This window comes from Ranitomeya imitator, chromosome 1, assembly GCF_032444005.1.
Source record: "Ranitomeya imitator isolate aRanImi1 chromosome 1, aRanImi1.pri, whole genome shotgun sequence".
Classification (NCBI taxonomy): domain Eukaryota; kingdom Metazoa; phylum Chordata; class Amphibia; order Anura; family Dendrobatidae; genus Ranitomeya; species Ranitomeya imitator.
Window position 1 is genome coordinate 597,735,805 of NC_091282.1, and position 21,119 is coordinate 597,756,923.

At 47.0% G+C, this 21,119-nt stretch overlaps 1 protein-coding gene across 1 annotated transcript in view; it reads right to left on the reverse strand.

The window, feature by feature from the left end:
- Positions 1 to 594: 594 nt before the first annotated feature.
- The window catches only part of SLC27A3 (solute carrier family 27 member 3), a 38,149-nt gene continuing 17,624 nt past the window's right edge, over positions 595 to 21,119 (reverse strand). The window contains exon 10 of the mRNA XM_069768138.1: positions 595 to 1,189. Within this exon, the coding sequence (XP_069624239.1) occupies positions 1,013 to 1,189 (177 nt within the window). The 3' untranslated portion in view covers positions 595 to 1,012. The remainder of the gene's footprint in view (positions 1,190 to 21,119) is intronic.

Sequence of the window (21,119 nt, forward strand, 5' to 3'; positions counted from 1 at the left end):
GTTTACAAATGCCAATCAGCTGAGTGCCTTTCGACTTGACTGGTCGTGACCGGCTTGATTTATTCTATTTTGTTTAGTCGTACATCTATGATATGGTATTCCGAATAACAAGTGTTAGGGGAGGGGGGAAGGTCTTCATGATATGGGGGTTTAAACGCCTTTGGTTGAGAATGCTATTTGTATATGTGTAACTGTTATAAAATTAATAAAAATTTGCTTGATTAAAAAAAGAAGAGGCTGCTCACACTGCTGTCCACCCCATCAATCTGACCTAATACATTGCGAGATCAGGGGGTGCTGAAGTAAGAAGAGGCCGCTCACACTGCAGTCCACCCATGTATCTGATCTAATTCTGGAGATACCAAGAGTGCCGAGGTAAGAAGAGGCTGCTCACATTGCTGTCCTCCCTGTCCATCTAAACACATTGAGAGGCTAGGAGTACTGAAGTAAGAAGAGGCTGCTCACACTGCTGTCCAGCCTGTCTATCTGACCTAATACTGGAGATACCAGGGGTGCTGAGGTAAGAAGTGGCTGCTTACACTCTTGGGAATGTGGGGTTTGTACCGATTGTCAGACAGAACATTATTACTTGGATTCTAGAAAATTATTTTATTGAAAATGTACTGCAGTAAAAAAAAGTTACAAACCGAAAAAATAGAAAGTGTAGCAATTACCCTGGAAAAGCAAGCATTGGAATACGTGCGTCTTCGGTCACATGACTATTTTATACTAGGAACTATAATCATGCTGGTTGAACTGGGCAGCAGCGATGAGGGAGAAGGCACTTCACACAGTCTGCAGAGGTCCCCATTTTCAGCAATTTCCAGAAGCAAAGAGTCAGTGAAGCAGCGAAATGGGGAGTAGATGGGCAGCCCAGATCCAGATTAGGACCATGGTCTCTTTGCATCGCCAGTGTATGGAAGCTACTGATGGTTGCAACCACCTCAGGTTCCAACTTGAAACCCTAGGTGACAAGAAATGGACGATTCCTACACGGCTGCGGTCAGGTATGCTACAGTCTAAGGTCAGAGTTGACGATGCGGGAGTGGAGGTCAGAGGTGAGAAGGCAGTAGGTGCGGGCAGCCTCGTCCAAGAGGTACAGCGGGTCCTTAATATGTGACAGGGAGAAGCCTTCCTTGACCAATCGCTGCTTTTGCTGCTTGAAAGTCCCGGTGGTCTCCATCTCATACTGCAGATTACAGACAAGAAGTAATTACAGCAAATTGGCAACACTAACATTGGTCACTGAGTTTATACCCACAAATGCCAATACCAGATGGACCAGCAGTAACAGCCACAAAAGTGGGCAGACGGAAGCAACACAGCCGTAAGTAAGCGAGCGAAGAACACAACATGGGCGTATCGGAGGTGTGCAGACAGTGACGTGTGGAGGTAACAACTGGAGCCAACAAGGTCATAACTAAGCGAGCAGAGAGGACACAATATGGGCATATCAGAGGCAAGTGGACAATGCAGAGCAGAGGTAACAACTACAGCCAACAAGGCCGTAAGTAAGCAAGTGGACACAACATGGGCATACAAAAGGCATGTAGACAGTGAGGAGAAGAGGCATCAAGGTCGTAATTAAGGGAGCGGAGCTGACACAACATGGGCATACCGTAGGCATGCAGACAGAGAGGAGCGGAGTTAACAACTGGAGCCAACAAAGCCGTAAGCTAGCAGAGTAGACAACATGTGTGTATCGGAGGAATGCAGTGCTGAACAGAGGTAACACACCTGGGAGCAAACAAAGTCTTAAGTGAGCGGAGCAGACAACATGGTCGTATCTGAGGCATGCAGACAGTGTGAAGCAGAAGTAAAACAACTGGGTCCAACAAGGTCATAAGTAAGAGACCGGACACAACATGTATTGGAGACAAGCGGACAGTACAGTGGGATAGAGTCCATAAGAAAGCACGCGCTGCAGACACAATATGGGCGTACCGGAGGCAAGTAGACTGCACAGTCATAAGTTTGCATGGTTCGCGCCCCGCTTAGGTGGCGTCATACAGTACAATAAGCAGACGGATGTGCTGGAGAGACTTCTGATCAGTCACTCGGGGCCGCAGCCGGAGGAGGGGGTGTATCTTATCGCATGATCGACTTCAACAACCAAAGTACAGGGACATAACGGTTTTTGACCTATGATGCACAACTAAAAGGGCGACTATGTGATCAAGGCCATTAACTGGCCGAAACATCATTTGCCTGTCGCTTCACCAATCACTATAAATAAACTCTCACTTGAAGCATATATTTCAAGCATATCTTTCAACTTGTACGTGTGCAGTGATTACATGAACTAAGAGTAGGAAGATGACAGACCATTAAGTCCATACAAGGTACAAGGCCAGTTGACATGAGAGTCACAACCTGGCTTTCCGAACATCCCCATAGACCCAAGCGACCAGCGGGTCCCAATCCTGGCTTTCTCTAAATGCATCCATGGTCCAGTGATGGTCAATGGAGAAGATCTGTATTCTTCTAACCGGAGCCGAAAATCCCTAGGTTGTTTTCTGTAGAATGATAGAGCCGCGTCCCTCGTGATGGTGCCATGAAATTGGCTGCTGTTCTGTCTCTGGTATCTGGTACTTTGAATGTATTTGGAAGTCTTGGCAGAATCTCTGGCTGTCTTTCTCCGAGCCTCTTTATACCCGAGGAATGTAACCTATTTTTAGATCTAACAAATGTCCTTCAGTCCAGCATCAAGATAAGGGAAACAATGGTGATTAAATCAAATAATGCTACTTGATCTCCTCTATAGTTTTACCCCATCTGCTTTCGATGTCAATAAAACTGGCTCCATAATAAAATGCATAGTTATCAGCAAACATCACTAGTCAAAGATAAGAGCACACTATGGTATATGAAATATCAGCTTACAAGTCACTATTACAGGCTTATACAAACAAAAGTATAATTAACAGCATATTCTTGGTTTGCTAAAAATAGTCTGAGGGGGGCGTGTCCGGATGAGGAGCTGAGTGGTCGAAGGTAGTGCTGGCTCTGCGCTTCTACAGAAGATTAGCAACTCACAGAAACACAAAAAAAAGCAGGGAAACCCTCACAAAACACTCACAGCAGCCTCAGGCACACTCCGGTCAGCAATGGAGTGCAATATCAGGAGCAGAGACACAGTGCTGGGCAAAATAGCGGTCTTTGTATCGGCGCCCAGAAAAAAATAAGATGGCTGCAGCGGCACACAACATGCGGCCAATGGAACTGTGAAGCGCTCCGTGGGGACTGATTCTATGCCGCTGGGTCAGACATCACTGGAGAGGAGCATCAGCGGTCTGGAGCAGGCACAAGAGGAGATGAGCAGATCACCCTCCAGGAGCAGAAATCATCAGACACTGCTCCACTCCCATTACAGAGGCCACTCTAAAGTCCCTACTAGCTGAGCTAAAGCAGGCTATACACAGTGATATCACCTCAGCCTTCACTGCATTACAGAAATACATTGTGATTATACAGTCATGGCCAAAAGTATTGACACCCCTGCAATTCTGTCAGATAATACTCGGTTTCTTCCTGAAAATGATTGCAAACACAAATTATTTGGTATTATCTTCATTTAATTTGTCTTAAATGAAAAAACACAAAAAGCATTGTTCCAAAGCCAAATTGGATATAATTCCACACCAAACATAAAAAAGGGGTGGACAAAAGTATTGGCACTGTTTGAAAAATCATGTGATGCTTCTCTAATCTGTGTAATTAACAGCACCTGTAACTTACCTGTGGCACCTAACAGGTGTTGGCTATAACACTCACACTTGCAGCCAGTTGACATGGATTAAAGTTGACTCAACCTCTGTCTTGTGTCCTTGTGTGTACCACATTGAACATAGGGTACCGTCACACTATACGATTTACCAACGATCACGACCAGCGACACGACCTGGCCGTGATCGTTGGTAAGTCGTAGTGTGGTCGCTGGAGAGCTGTCACACAGACAGCTCTCCAGCGACCAACGATGCCGAGGTCCCCGGGTAACCAGGGTAAACATCGGGTTACTAAGCGCAGGGCCGCGCTTAGTAACCCGATGTTTACCCTGGTTACCAACGTAAAAAAAAACAAAACAGTAAATACTTACATTCCGGTGTCTGTCCCTTGCCGTCTGCTTCCCGCACTCACTGACTGCCGGCCATAAAGTGAAAGCACAGCACAGCGGTGAAGTCACCGCTGTACTGTGCTTTCACTTTACGGCCGGCAGTCAGTGAGTGCGGGAAGCAAACGGCAAGGGACCTGATGGACAGTGGAATGTAAGTATGTACTGTTTTTTTTTTTTTACATTTACGCTGGTAACCAGGGTAAACATCGGGTTACTAAGCGCGGTCCTGCGCTTAGTAACCCGATGTTTACCCTGGTTACAAGCGAACGCATCGCTAGATCGGTGTCACACACACACCGATCCAGCGATGACAGCGGGAGATCCAGCGACGAAAGAATGTTCCAAACGATCTACTACGACGTACGATTCTCAGCAGGATCTGACTGGGACTGGGACTGGGCTGCCCCTCAGTGGTGAGATACTATAGAGCAGACATATTATACATAACAATAACAGGAGGACTGGGCTGCCCCTCAGTGGTCAGATACTATAGAGCAGCCATATTATACATAACAATAACAGGAGGAGGACAGGGCTGCGCTCAGTGGTGAGATACTATAGAGCAGACATATTATACATCCTAATAACAGGAGGACTGGGCTGCCCCTCAGTGGTGAGATATTATAGAGCAGCCATATTATACATCCCAATAACAGGAGGAGGACTGGCTGCCCCTCAGTGATGAGATACTATAGAGCAGCCATATTATACATCCCAATAACAGAGGGAGGACTGGCTGCCCCTCAGTGGTGAGATACTATAGAGCAGACATATTATATATCCCAATAACAGGAGGAGGACTGGGCGGTCAGTGGTGAGATATTATAGAGCAGCCATATTATACATCCCAATAACAGGAGGAGGACTGGGCTGCCCCTCAGTGGTGAGATACTATAGAGAAGACATATTATACATCCCAATAACAGAAGGAGGACTGGGCTGCCCCTCAGTGGTGAGATACTATAGCGCAGCCATATTATATATCCCAATAACAGGAGGAGGACTGGGCTGCCCCTCAGTGGTGAGATACTATAGAGCAGACATATTATATATCCCAATAACAGGAGGAGGACTGGGCTGCCCCTCAATGGTGAGATATTATAGAGCAGCCATATTATATATCCCAATAACAGGAGGAGGACTGGGCTGCCCCTCAGTGGTGAGATACTATAGAGCAGCCATATTATACATCCCAATAACAGGAGGAGGACTGGGCTGCCCCTCAGTGGTGAGATACTATAGAGCAGCCATATACATCACAATAACAGGAGGAGGACTGGGCTGCCCCTCAGTGGTGAGATATTATAGAGCAGCCATATTATACATCCCAATAACAGGAGGAGGACTGGGCTGCCCCTCAGTGGTGAGATACTATAGAGCACACATATTATTCATCCCAATAACAGGAGGACTGGGCTGCCCCTCAGTGGTCAGATACTATAGAGCAGCCATATTATACATCCCAATAACAGGAGGAGGACTGGGCTGCCCCTCAGTGGTGAGATATTATAGAGCAGCCATATTATACATCCCAATAACAGGAGGAGGACTGGGCTGCCCCTCAGTGGTGAGATATTATAGAGCAGCCATATTATACATCCCAATAACAGGAGGAGGACTGGGCTGCCCCTCAGTGGTGAGATATTATAGAGCAGCCATATTATACATCCCAATAACAGGAGGAGGACTGGGCTGCCCCTCAGTGGTGAGATACTATAGAGCAGCCATATTATACATCCCAATAACAGGTGGAGGACTGGGCTGCCCCTCAGTGATGAGATACTATAGAGCAGCCATATTATACATCCCAATAACAGAGGGAGGACTGGGCTGCCCCTCAGTGGTGAGATATTATAGAGCAGCCATATTATACATCCCAATAACAGAGGGAGAACTGGGCTGCCCCTCAGTGGTGAGATACTATAGAGCAGACATATTATACATCCCAATAACAGGAGGACTGGGCTGCCCCTCAGTGGTGAGATACTATAGAGCAGCCATATTATACATCCCAATAACAGGAGGAGGACTGGGCTGCCCCTCAGTGGTGAGATACTATAGAGAAGCCATATTATACATCCCAATAACAGGAGGAGGACTGGGCTGCCCCTCAGTGGTGAAATACTATAGAGCAGCCATATTATACATCCCAATAACAGGAGGACTGGGCTGCCCCTCAGTGGTGAGATATTATAGAGCACCCATATTATACATCCCAATAACAGGAGGAGGACTGGCTGCCCCTCAGTGGTGAGATACTATAGAGAAGACATATTATACATCCCAATAACAGAAGGAGGACTGGGCTGCCCCTCAGTGGTGAGATACTATAGAGAAGACATATTATACATCCCAATAACAGAGGGAGGACTGGCTGCCCCTCAGTGGTGAGATACTATAGAGCAGACATATTATACATCCTAATAACAGGAGGACTGGGCTGCCCCTCAGTGGTGAGATACTATAGAGCAGCCATATTATACATCCCAATAACAGGAGGACTGGGCTGCCCCTCAGTGGTGAGATACTATAGAGCAGCCATATTATACATCCTAATAACAGGAGGACTGGGCTGCCCCTTAGTGGTGAGATACTATAGAGCAGCCATATTATACATCCTAATAACAGGAGGACTGGGCTGCCCCTCAGTGGTGAGATACTATAGAGCAGCCATATTATACATCCCAATAACAGGAGGAGGACTGGGCTGCCCCTCAGTGGTGAGATACTATAGAGCAGCCATATTATACATCCCAATAACAGGAGGAGGACTGGGCTGCCCCTCAGTGATGAGATACTATAGAGCAGCCATATTATACATCCCAATAACAGGAGGAGGACTGGGCTGCCCCTCAGTGGTGAGATACTATAGAGCAGCCATATTATATATCCCAATAACAGGAGGAGGACTGGGCTGCCCCTCAGTGGTGAGATATTATAGAGCAGCCATATTATACATCCCAATAACAGGAGGAGGACTGGGCTGCCCCTCATTGGTGAGATACTATAGAGCAGCCATATTATACATCCCAATAACAGAGGGAGGACTGGCTGCCCCTCAGTGGTGAGATACTATAGAGCAGCCATATTATACATCCCAATAACAGGAGGAGGACTGGGCTGCCCCTCAGTGGTCAGATACTATAGAGCAGTCATATTATACATCCCAATAACAGGAGGAGGACTGGGCTGCCCCTCAGTGGTGAGATACTATAGAGCAGCCATATTATACATCCCAATAACAGGAGGAGGACTGGGCTGCCCCTCAGTGGTGAGATACTAAAGAGAAGACATATTATACATCCCAATAACAGAAGGAGGACTGGGCTGCCCCTCAGTGGTGAGATACTATAGCGCAGCCATATTATATATCCCAATAACAGAGGGAGGACTGGCTGCCCCTCAGTGGTGAGATATTATAGCGCAGCCATAATAACAGGAGGAGGATTGGCTGCCCCTCAGTGGTGAGATACTATAGAGCAGACATATTATATATCCCAATAACAGAAGGAGGACTGGGCTGCCCCTCAGTGGTGAGATATTATAGAGCAGCCATATTATACATCCCAATAACAGGAGGAGGACTGGGCTGCCCCTCCGTGGTGAGATATTATAGAGCAGCCATATTATACATCCCAATAACAGAGGGAGGACTGGCTGCCCCTCAGTGGTGAGATACTATAGAGCAGACATATTATACATCCTAATAACAGGAGGACTGGGCTGCCCCTCAGTGGTGAGATATTATAGAGCAGCCATATTATACATCCCAATAACAGGAGGACTGGGCTGCCCCTCAGTGGTGAGATACTATAGAGCAGACATATTATACATTCCAATAACAGGAGGACTGGGCTGCCCCTCAGTGGTGAGATACTATAGAGCAGCCATATTATTCATCCCAATAACAGGAGGAGGACTGGGCTGCCCCTCAGTGGTGAGATACTATAGAGCAGACATATTATACATAACAAAAACAGGAGGAGGACTGGGCTGCCCCTCAGTGGTGAGATACTATAGAGCAGCCATATTATACATTCCAATAACAGGAGGACTGGGCTGCCCCTCAGTGGTGAGATACTATAGAGCAGCCATATTATACATCCCAATAACAGGAGGAGGACTGGGCTGCCCCATCAGTGGTGAGATATTATAGAGCAGCCATATTATACATCCCAATAACAGAGGGAGGACTGGGCTGCCCCTCAGTGATGAGATATTATAGAGCAGCCATATTATACATCCCAATAACAGGAGGAGGACTGGCTGCCCCTCAGTGGTGAGATACTATAGAGCAGACATATTATACATACCAATAACAGGAGAACTGGGCTGCCCCTCAGTGGTGAGATATTATAGAGCAGCCATATTATACATTCCAATAACAGAGGGAGGACTGGCTGCCCCTCAGTGGTGAGATACTATAGAGCAGCCATACTATACATCCCAATAACAGGAGGAGGACTGGGCTGCCCCTCATTGGTGAGATGTTATAGAGCAGCCATATTATACATTCCAATAACAGGAGGAGTACTGGCTGCCCCTCAGTGATGAGATACTATAGAGGAGCCATATTATACATCCCAATAACAGGAGGAAAACTGGGCTGCCCCTCAGTGGTGAGGTACTATAGAGCAGCCATATTATACATCCCAATAACAGGAGGACCGGGCTGCCCCTCAGTGGTGAGATACTATAGAGCAGACATATTATACATCCCAATAACAGGAGGACTGGGCTGCCCCTCAGTGGTGAGATATTATAGAGCAGCCATATACATCCCAATAACAGGAGGAGGACTGGGCTGCCCCTCAGTTGTGAGATATTATAGAGCAGCCATATTATACATCCCAATAACAAAGGGAGGACTGGGCTGCCCCTCAGTGATGAGATATTATAGAGCAGCCATATTATACATCCCAATAACAGGAGCAGGACTGGGCTGCCCCTCAGTGGTGAGATATTATAGAGCAGCCATATACATCCCAATAACAGGAGGAGGACTGGGCTGCCCCTCAGTTGTGAGATATTATAGAGCAGCCATATTATACATCCCAATAACAAAGGGAGGACTGGGCTGCCCCTCAGTGATGAGATATTATAGAGCAGCCATATTATACATCCCAATAACAGGAGCAGGACTGGGCTGCCCCTCAGTTGTGAGATATTATAGAGCAGCCATATTATACATCCCAATAACAAAGGGAGGACTGGGCTGCCCCTCAGTGATGAGATATTATAGAGCAGCCATATTATACATCCCAATAACAGGAGGAGGACTGGGCTGCCCCTCAGTAGTGAGATACTATAGAGCAGCCATATTATACATCCCAATAACAGGAGAACTGGGCTGCCCCTCAGTGGTGAGATATTATAGAGCAGCCATATTATACATCTCAATAACAGGAGGAGGACTGGGCTGCCCATCAGTGGTGAGATATTATAGAGCAGCCATATTATACATCCCAATAACAGGAGGAGGACTGGGCTACCCCTCAGTGGTGAGATATTATAGAGCAGCCATATTATACATCCCAATAACAGGAGGAGGACTGGGCTGCCCCTCAGTGGTGAGATACTATAGAGCAGCCATATTATACATCCCAATAACAGAAGGAGGACTGGCTGCCCCTCAGTGATGAGATATTATAGAGCAGCCATATTATACATCCCAATAACAGGAGGAGGACTGGGCTGCCCCTCAGTGGTGAGATACTATAGAGCAGCCATATTATACATCCCAATAACAGAGGGAGGACTGGGCTACCCCTCAGTGGTGAGATACTATAGAGCAGCCATTTTATACATCCCAATAACAGGAGGAGGACTGGGCTGCCCCTCAGTGGTGAGATACTATAGAGCAGCCATATTATACATCCCAATAACAGGAGCAGGACTGGCTGCCCCTCAGTGGTCAGATACTATAGAGCAGCCATACTATACATCCCAATAACAGGAGGAGGACTCGGCTGCCCCTCAGTGGTGAGATACTATAGAGCAGCCATATTATACATCCCAATAACAGGAGGTGGACTGGGCTGCCCCTCAGTGGTGAGATACTATAGAGCAGCCATATTATACATCCTAATAACAGGAGGACTGGGCTGCCCCTCAGTGATGAGAAACTATAGAGCAGCCATATTATACATCCCAATAACAGGAGGACTGGGCTGCCCCTCAGTGGTGAGATACTATAGAGCAGCCATATTATACATTCCAATAACAGGAGAACTGGGCTGCCCCTCAGTGGTAAGAAACTATAGAGCAGCCATATTATACATCCAAATAACAGGAGGACTGGGCTACCCCTCAGTGGTGAGATACTATAGAGCAGACATATTATACATCCCAATAACAGAGGGAGGACTGGGCTGCCCCTCAGTGGTGAGATACTATAGAGCAGACATATTATACATCCCAATAAAAGGAGAACTGGGCTGCCCCTCAGTGGTGAGATATTATAGAGCAGCCATAATATACATCCCAATAACAGAGGGAGGACTGGCTGCCCCTCAGTGGTCAGATACTATAGAGCAGCCATACTATACATCCCAATAACAGGAGGAGGACTGGGCTGCCCCTCAGTGGTGAGATACTATAGCGCAGACATATTATATATCCCAATAACAGGAGGACTGGGCTGCCCCTCAGTGGTGAGATATTATAGAGCAGCCATATTATACATCCCAATAACAGAGGGAGGACTGGCTGTCCCTCAGTGGTCAGATTCTATAGAGCAGCCATACTATACATCCCAATAACAGGAGGAGGACTGGGCTGCCCATCAGTGGTGAGATACTATAGAGCAGCCATATTATACATCCCAATAACAGGAGGAGGACTGTGCCCCTCAGTGGTGAGATACTATAGAGCAGCCATATTATACATCCCAATAACAGAGGGAGGACTGGCTGCCCCTCAGTGGTGAGATACTATAGAGCAGACATATTATATATCCCAATAACAGGAGGAGGACTGGGCTGTCAGTGGTGAGATATTATAGAGCAGCCATATTATACATCCCAATAACAGGAGGAGGACTGGGCTGCCCCCTCAGTGGTGAGATACTATAGAGCAGCCATATTATACATCCCAATAACAGGAGGAGAACTGGGCTGCCCCTCAGTGGTGAGATACTATAGAGCAGCCATATTATACAACCCAATAACAGAGGGAGGACTGGCTGCCCCTCAGTGGTGAGATACTATAGAGCAGACATATTATATATCCCAATAACAGGAGGAGGACTGGGCGGTCAGTGGTGAGATATTATAGAGCAGCCATATTATACATCCCAATAACAGGAGGGCTGGGCTGACCCTCAGTGGTGAGATACTATAGAGCAGACATATTATATATCCCAATAACAGGAGGAGGACTGGGCTGTCAGTGGTGAGATACTATAGAGCAGCCATATTATACATCCCAATAACAGGAAGAGGACTGGGCTGCCCCTCAGTGGTGAGATATTATAGAGCAGCCATATTATACATCCCAATAACAGGAGGAGGACTGGGCTGTCAGTGGTGAGATATTATAGAGCAGCCATATTATACATCCCAATAACAGGAGGACTGGGCTGCCCCTCAGTGGTGAGATACTATAGAGCAGACATATTATACATCCTAATAACAGGAGGAGGACTGGGCTGCCCCTCAGTGGTGAGATATTATAGAGCAGCCATATTATACATCCCAATAACAGGAGGAGGACTGGGCTGTCAGTGGTGAGATATTATAGAGCAGCCATATTATACATCCCAATAACAGGAGGACTGGGCTGCCCCTCAGTGGTGAGATATTATAGAGCAGCCATAAACATCCCAATAACAGGAGGAGGACTGGGCTGCCCCTCAGTGGTGAGATATTATAGAGCAGCCATATTATACATCCCAATAACAGAGGGAGGACTGGGCTGCCCCCCTCAGTGGTGAGATATTATAGAGCAGCCATATTATACATCCCAATAACAGGAGGAGGACTGGGCTGCCCCTCAGTGGTGAGATACTATAGAGCAGCCATATTATACATCCCAATAACAGAGGGAGGACTGGGCTACCCCTCAGTGGTGAGATATTATAGAGCAGCCATATTATACATCCCAATAACAGGAGGACTGGGCTGCCCCTCAGTGGTGAGATATTATAGAGCAGCCATATTATACATCCCAATAACAGAGGGAGGACTGGGCTACCCCCCTCAGTGGTGAGATATTATAGAGCAGCCATATTATACATCCCAATAACAGGAGGAGGACTGGGCTGCCCCTCAGTGGTGAGATATTATAGAGCAGCCATATTATACATCCCAATAACAGAGGGAGGACTGGGCTGCCCCTCAGTGATGAGATATTATAGAGCAGCCATATTATACATCCCAATAACAGGAGGAGGACTGGGCTGCCCCTCAGTGGTGAGATACTATAGAGCAGCCATATTATACATCCCAATAACAGAGGGAGGACTGGGCTACCCCTCAGTGGTGAGATACTATAGAGCAGCCATATTATACATCCCAATAACAGAGGGAGGACTGGGCTACCCCTCAGTGGTGAGATATTATAGAGCAGCCATATTATACATCCCAATAACAGAGGGAGGACTGGGCTGCCCCTCAGTGATGAGATATTATAGAGCAGCCATATTATACATCCCAATAACAGGAGGAGGACTGGCTGCCCCTCAGTGGTTAGATACTATAGAGCAGCCATATTATACATCCCAATAACAGAGGACTGGGCTGCCCCTCAGTGGTGAGATACTATAGAGCAGCCATATTATACATCCCAATAACAGAAGGAGGACTAGGCTGCCCCTCAGTGGTGAGATACTATAGAGCAGACATATTATACATCCCAATAACAGAAGGAGGACTGGGCTGCCCCTCAGTGGTGAGATACTATAGAGCAGACATATCATACATCCCAATAACAGGAGGAGGACTGGGCTTCCCCTCAGTGGTGAGATACTATAGAGCAGACATATTATACATTCCAATAACAGGAGGAGGACTGGGCTACCCCTCAGTGGTGAGATACTATAGAGCAGACATATTATACATCCCAATAACAGGAGGAGGACTGGGCTGCCCCTCAGTGGTGAGATACTATAGAGCAGCCATACTATACATCCCAATAACAGGAGGAGGACTGGGCTACCCCTCAGTGGTGAGATACTATAGAGCAGACATATTATACATCCCAATAACAGGAGGAGGACTGGGCTGCCCCTCAGTGGTGAGATACTATAGAGCAGCCATACTATACATCCCAATAACAGGAGGACTGGGCTGCCCCTCAGTGGGGAGATACTATAGAGCAGACATATTATATATCCCAATAACAGGAGGACTGGGCTGCCCCTCAGTGGTGAGATATTATAGAGCAGCCATATTATACATCCCAATAACAGAGGGAGGACTGGCTGCCCCTCAGTGGTCAGATTCTATAGAGCAGCCATATTATATATCCCAATAACAGGAGGAGGACTGGGCTGCCCATCAGTGGTGAGATACTATACAGCAGCCATATTATACATCCCAATAACAGGAGGAGGACTCTGCCCCTCAGTGGTGAGATACTATAGAGCAGCCATATTATACATCCCAATAACAGAGGGAGGACTGGCTGCCCCTCAGTGGTGAGATACTATAGAGCAGCCATATTATACATCCCAATAACAGGAGGAGGACTGGGCTGCCCCTCAGTGGTGAGATATTATAGAGCAGCCATATTATACATCCCAATAACAGGAGGAGGACTGGGCTGTCAGTGGTGAGATATTATAGAGCAGCCATATTATACATCCCAATAACAGGAGGACTGGGCTGCCCCTCAGTGGTGAGATACTATAGAGCAGACATATTATACATCCTAATAACAGGAGGAGGACTGGGCTGCCCCTCAGTGGTGAGATACTATAGAGCAGCCATATTATACATCCCAATAACAGGAGGAGGACTGTGCCCCTCAGTGGTGAGATACTATAGAGCAGCCATATTATACATCCCAATAACAGAGGGAGGACTGGCTGCCCCTCAGTGGTGAGATACTATAGAGCAGCTATATTATATATCCCAATAACAGGAGGAGGACTGGGCTGCCCCTCAGTGGTGAGATACTATAGAGCAGCCATATTATACATCCCAATAACAGGAGGAGAACTGGGCTGCCCCTCAGTGGTGAGATACTATAGAGCAGCCATATTATACAGCCCAATAACAGAGGGAGGACTGGCTGCCCCTCAGTGGTGAGATACTATAGAGCAGACATATTATATATCCCAATAACAGGAGGAGGACTGGGCTGTCAGTGGTGAGATATTATAGAGCAGCCATATTATACATCCCAATAACAGGAGGGCTGGGCTGCCCCTCAGTGGTGAGATACTATAGAGCAGACATATTATATATCCCACTAACAGGAGGAGGACTGGGCTGTCAGTGGTGAGATACTATAGAGCAGCCATATTATACATCCCAATAACAGGAGGAGGACTGGGCTGCCCCTCAGTGGTGAGATATTATAGAGCAGCCATATTATACATCCCAATAACAGGAGGAGGACTGGGCTGTCAGTGGTGAGATATTATAGAGCAGCCATATTATACATCCCAATAACAGGAGGACTGGGCTGCCCCTCAGTGGTGAGATACTATAGAGCAGACATATTATACATCCTAATAACAGGAGGAGGACTGGGCTGCCCCTCAGTGGTGAGATATTATAGAGCAGCCATATTATACATCCCAATAACAGGAGGAGGACTGGGCTGTCAGTGGTGAGATATTATAGAGCAGCCATATTATACATCCCAATAACAGGAGGGCTGGGCTGCCCCTCAGTGGTGAGGTACTATAGAGCAGCCATATTATACATCCCAATAACAGGAGGACCGGGCTGCCCCTCAGTGGTGAGATACTATAGAGCAGACATATTATACATCCCAATAACAGGAGGACTGGGCTGCCCCTCAGTGGTGAGATATTATAGAGCAGCCATATACATCCCAATAACAGGAGGAGGACTGGGCTGCCCCTCAGTTGTGAGATATTATAGAGCAGCCATATTATACATCCCAATAACAAAGGGAGGACTGGGCTGCCCCTCAGTGATGATATATTATAGAGCAGCCATATTATACATCCCAATAACAGGAGCAGGACTGGCTGCCCCTCAGTAGTGAGATACTATAGAGCAGCCATATTATACATCCCAATAACAGGAGAACTGGGCTGCCCCTCAGTGGTGAGATATTATAGAGCAGCCATATTATACATCCCAATAACAGGAGGACTGGGCTGCCCATCAGTGGTGAGATATTATAGAGCAGCCATATTATACATCCCAATAACAGGAGGAGGACTGGGCTACCCCTCAGTGGTGAGATATTATAGAGCAGCCATATTATACATCCCAATAACAGAAGGAGGACTGGCTGCCCCTCAGTGATGAGATATTATAGAGCAGCCATATTATACATCCCAATAACAGGAGGAGGACTGGGCTGCCCCTCAGTGGTGAGATACTATAGAGCAACCATATTATACATCCCAATAACAGGAGGAGGACTGGGCTACCCCTCAGTGGTGAGATATTATAGAGCAGCCATATTATACATCCCAATAACAGAGGGAGGACTGGCTGCCCCTCAGTGGTCAGATACTATAGAGCAGCCATATTATACATCCCAATAACAGGAGGACTGGGCTGCCCCTCAGTGGTGAGATACTATAGCGCAGACATATTATATATCCCAATAACAGGTGGAGGACTGGGCTGCCCCTCAGTGGTGAGATATTATAGAGCAACCATATTATACATCCCAATAACAGGAGGAGGACTGGGCTGCCCCTCAGTGATGAGATACTATAGAGCAGCCATATTATACATCCCAATAACAGGAGGACTGGGCTGCCCCTCAGTGGTGAGATACTATAGAGCAGCCATATTATACATTCCAATAACAGGAGAACTGGGCTGCCCCTCAGTGGTAAGAAACTATAGAGCAGCCATATTATACATTCCAATAACAGGAGGAGGACTGGGCTGCCCCTCAGTGGTGAGATATTATAGAGCAGCCATATTATACATCCAAATAACAGGAGGACTGGGCTACCCCTCAGTGGTGAGATACTATAGAGCAGACATATTATACATCCCAATAAAAGGAGAACTGGGCTGCCCCTCAGTGGTGAGATATTATAGAGCAGCCATAATATACATCCCAATAACAGGAGGAGGACTGGGCTGCCCCTCAGTGGTGAGATACTATAGCGCAGACATATTATATATCCCAATAACAGGAGGACTGGGCTGCCCCTCAGTGGTGAGATATTATAGAGCAGCCATATTATACATCCCAATAACAGAGGGAGGACTGGCTGTCCCTCAGTGGTCAGATTCTATAGAGCAGCCATACTATACATCCCAATAACAGGAGGAGGACTGGGCTGCCCATCAGTGGTGAGATACTATAGAGCAGCCATATTATACATCCCAATAACAGGAGGAGGACTGTGCCCCTCAGTGGTGAGATACTATAGAGCAGCCATATTATACATCCCAATAACAGAGGGAGGACTGGCTGCCCCTCAGTGGTGAGATACTATAGAGCAGACATATTATATATCCCAATAACAGGAGGAGGACTGGGCTGTCAGTGGTGAGATATTATAGAGCAGCCATATTATACATCCCAATAACAGGAGGAGGACTGGGCTGCCCCCTCAGTGGTGAGATACTATAGAGCAGCCATATTATACATCCCAATAACAGGAGGAGAACTGGGCTGCCCCTCAGTGGTGAGATACTATAGAGCAGCCATATTATACAACCCAATAACAGAGGGAGGACTGGCTGCCCCTCAGTGGTGAGATACTATAGAGCAGACATATTATATATCCCAATAACCGGAGGAGGACTGGGCGGTCAGTGGTGAGATATTATAGAGCAGCCATATTATACATCCCAATAACAGGAGGGCTGGGCTGCCCCTCAGTGGTGAGATACTATAGAGCAGACATATTATATATCCCAATAACAGGAGGAGGACTGGGCTGTCAGTGGTGAGATACTATAGAGCAGCCATATTATACATCCCAATAACAGGAGGAGGACTGGGCTGCCCCTCAGTGGTGAGATATTATAGAGCAGCCATATTATACATCCCAATAACAGGAGGAGGACTGGGCTGTCAGTGGTGAGATATTATAGAGCAGCCATATTATACATCCCAATAATAGGAGGACTGGGCTGCCCCTCAGTGGTGAGATACTATAGAGCAGACATATTATACATCCTAATAACAGGAGGAGGACTGGGCTGCCCCTCAGTGGTGAGATATTATAGAGCAGCCATATTATACATCCCAATAACAGGAGGAGGACTGGGCTGTCAGTGGTGAGATATTATAGAGCAGCCATATTATACATCCCAATAACAGGAGGACTGGGCTGCCCCTCAGTGGTGAGATACTATAGAGCAGACATATTATACATCCTAATAACAGGAGGAGGACTGGGCTGCCCCTCAGTGGTGAGATATTATAGAGCAGCCATATTATACATCCCAATAACAGGAGGACTGGGCTGCCCCTCAGTGGTGAGATATTATAGAGCAGCCATAAACATCCCAATAACAGGAGGAGGACTGGGCTGCCCCTCAGTGGTGAGATATTATAGATCAGCCATATTATACATCCCAATAACAGAGGGAGGACTGGGCTACCCCCCCCTCAGTGGTGAGATATTATAGAGCAGCCATATTATACATCCCAATAACAGGAGGAGGACTGGGCTGCCCCTCAGTGGTGAGATATTATAGAGCAGCCATATTATACATCCCAATAACAGAGGGAGGACTGGGCTGCCCCTCAGTGATGAGATATTATAGAGCAGCCATATTATACATCCCAATAACAGGAGGAGGACTGGGCTGCCCCTCAGTGGTGAGATACTATAGAGCAGCCATATTATACATCCCAATAACAGAGGGAGGACTGGGCTACCCCTCAGTGGTGAGATACTATAGAGCAGCCATATTATACATCCCAATAACAGAGGGAGGACTGGGCTACCCCTCAGTGGTGAGATATTATAGAGCAGCCATATTATACATCCCAATAACAGAAGGAGGACTGGCTGCCCCTCAGTGATGAGATATTATAGAGCAGCCATATTATACATCCCAATAACAGGAGGAGGACTGGGCTGCCCCTCAGTGGTGAGATACTATAGAGCAGCCATATTATACATCTCAATAACAGAGGGAGGACTGGGCTGCCCCTCAGTGGTGAGATACTATAGAGCAGCCATATTATACATCCCAATAACAGAGGGAGGACTGGGCTGCCCCTCAGTGGTTAGATACTATAGAGCAGCCATATTATACATCCCAATAACAGAGGACTGGGCTGCCCCTCAGTGGTGAGATACTATAGAGCAGCCATATTATACATCCCAATAACAGAAGGAGGACTGGGCTGCCCCTCAGTGGTGAGATACTATAGAGCAGACATATTATACATCCCAATAACAGAAGGAGGACTGGGCTGCCCCTCAGTGGTGAGATACTATAGAGCAGACATATTATACATCCCAATAACAGGAGGAGGACTGGGCTTCCCCTCAGTGGTGAGATACTATAGAGCAGACATATTATACATTCCAATAACAGGAGGAGGACTGGGCTACCCCTCAGTGGTGAGATACTATAGAGCAGACATATTATACATCCCAATAACAGGAGGAGGACTGGGCTGCCCCTCAGTGGTGAGATACTATAGAGCAGCCATACTATACATCCCAATAACAGGAGGAGGACTGGGCTACCCCTCAGTGGTGAGATACTATAGAGCAGACATATTATACATCCCAATAACAGGAGGAGGACTGGGCTGCCCCTCAGTGGTGAGATACTATAGAGCAGCCATACTATACATCCCAATAACAGGAGGACTGGGCTGCCCCTCAGTGGGGAGATACTATAGAGCAGACATATTATATATCCCAATAACAGGAGGACTGGGCTGCCCCTCAGTGGTGAGATATTATAGAGCAGCCATATTATACATCCCAATAACAGAGGGAGGACTGGCTGCCCCTCAGTGGTCAGATTCTATAGAGCAGCCATATTATATATCCCAATAACAGGAGGAGGACTGGGCTGCCCATCAGTGGTGAGATACTATAGAGCAGCCATATTATACATCCCAATAACAGGAGGAGGACTGTGCCCCTCAGTGGTGAGATACTATTGAGCAGCCATATTATACATCCCAATAACAGAGGGAGGACTGGCTGCCCCTCAGTGGTGAGATACTATAGAGCAGCTATATTATATATCCCAATAACAGGAGGAGGACTGGGCTGCCCCTCAGTGGTGAGATACTATAGAGCAGCCATATTATACATCCCAATAACAGGAGGAGAACTGGGCTGCCCCTCAGTGGTGAGAAACTATAGAGCAGCCATATTATACAGCCCAATAACAGAGGGAGGACTGGCTGCCCCTCAGTGGTGAGATACTATAGAGCAGACATATTATATATCCCAATAACAGGAGGAGGACTGGGCTGTCAGTGGTGAGATATTATAGAGCAGCCATATTATACATCCCAATAATAGGAGGGCTGGGCTGCCCCTCAGTGGTGAGATACTATAGAGCAGACATATTATATATCCCACTAACAGGAGGAGGACTAGGCTGTCAGTGGTGAGATACTATAGAGCAGCCATATTATACATCCCAATAACAGGAGGAGGACTGGGCTGCCCCTCAGTGGTGAGATATTATAGAGCAGCCATATTATACATCCCAATAACAGGAGGAGGACTGGGCTGTCAGTGGTGAGATATTATAGAGCAGCCATATTATACATCCCAATAACAGGAGGACTGGGCTGCCCCTCAGTGGTGAGATACTATAGAGCAGACATATTATACATCCTAATAACAGGAGGAGGACTGGGCTGCCCCTCAGTGGTGAGATATTATAGAGCAGCCATATTATATATCCCAATAACAGGAGGAGGACTGGGCTGCCCATCAGTGGTGAGATACTATAGAGCAGCCATATTATACATCCCAATAACAGGAGGAGGACTGTGCCCCTCAGTGGTGAGATACTATAGAGCAGCCATATTATACATCCCAATAACAGAGGGAGGACTGGCTGCCCCTCAGTGGTGAGATACTTTAGAGCAGCCATATTATACATCCCAATAACAGGAGGAGGACTGGGCTGCCCCTCAGTGGTGAGATACTATAGAGCAGCCATATTATACATCCCAATAACAGGAGTAGGACTGGGCTGCCCCTCAGTGGTGAGATACTATAGAGCAGCCATATTATATATCCCAATAACAGGAGGAGGACTGGGCTGCCCCTCAGTGGTGAGATATTATAGAGCAGCCATATTATACATCCCAATAACAGGAGGAGGACTGGGCTGCCCCTCATTGGTGAGATACTATAGAGCAGCCATATTATACATCCCAATAACAGAGGGAGGACTGGCTGCCCCTCAGTGGTGAGATACTATAGAGAAGCCATATTATACATCCCAATAACAGGAGGAGGACTGGGCTGCCCCTCAGTGGTCAGATACTATAGAGCAGCCATATTATACATCCCAATAACAGGAGGAGGACTGGGCTGCCCCTCAGTGGTGAGATACTATAGAGCAGCCATATTATACATCCCAATAACAGGAGGAGGACTGGGCTGCCCCTCAGTGGTCAGATACTATAGAGCAGCCATATTATACATCCCAATAACAGGAGGAGGACTGGGCTGCCCCTCAGTGGTGAGATACTATAGAGCAGCCATATTATACATCCCAATAACAGGAGGAGGACTGGGCTGCCCCTCAGTGGTGAGATACTAAAGAGAAGACATATTATACATCCCAATAACAGAAGGAGGACTGGGCTGCCCCTCAGTGGTGAGATACTATAGCGCAGCCATATTATATATCCCAATAACAGAGGGAGGACTGGCTGCCCCTCA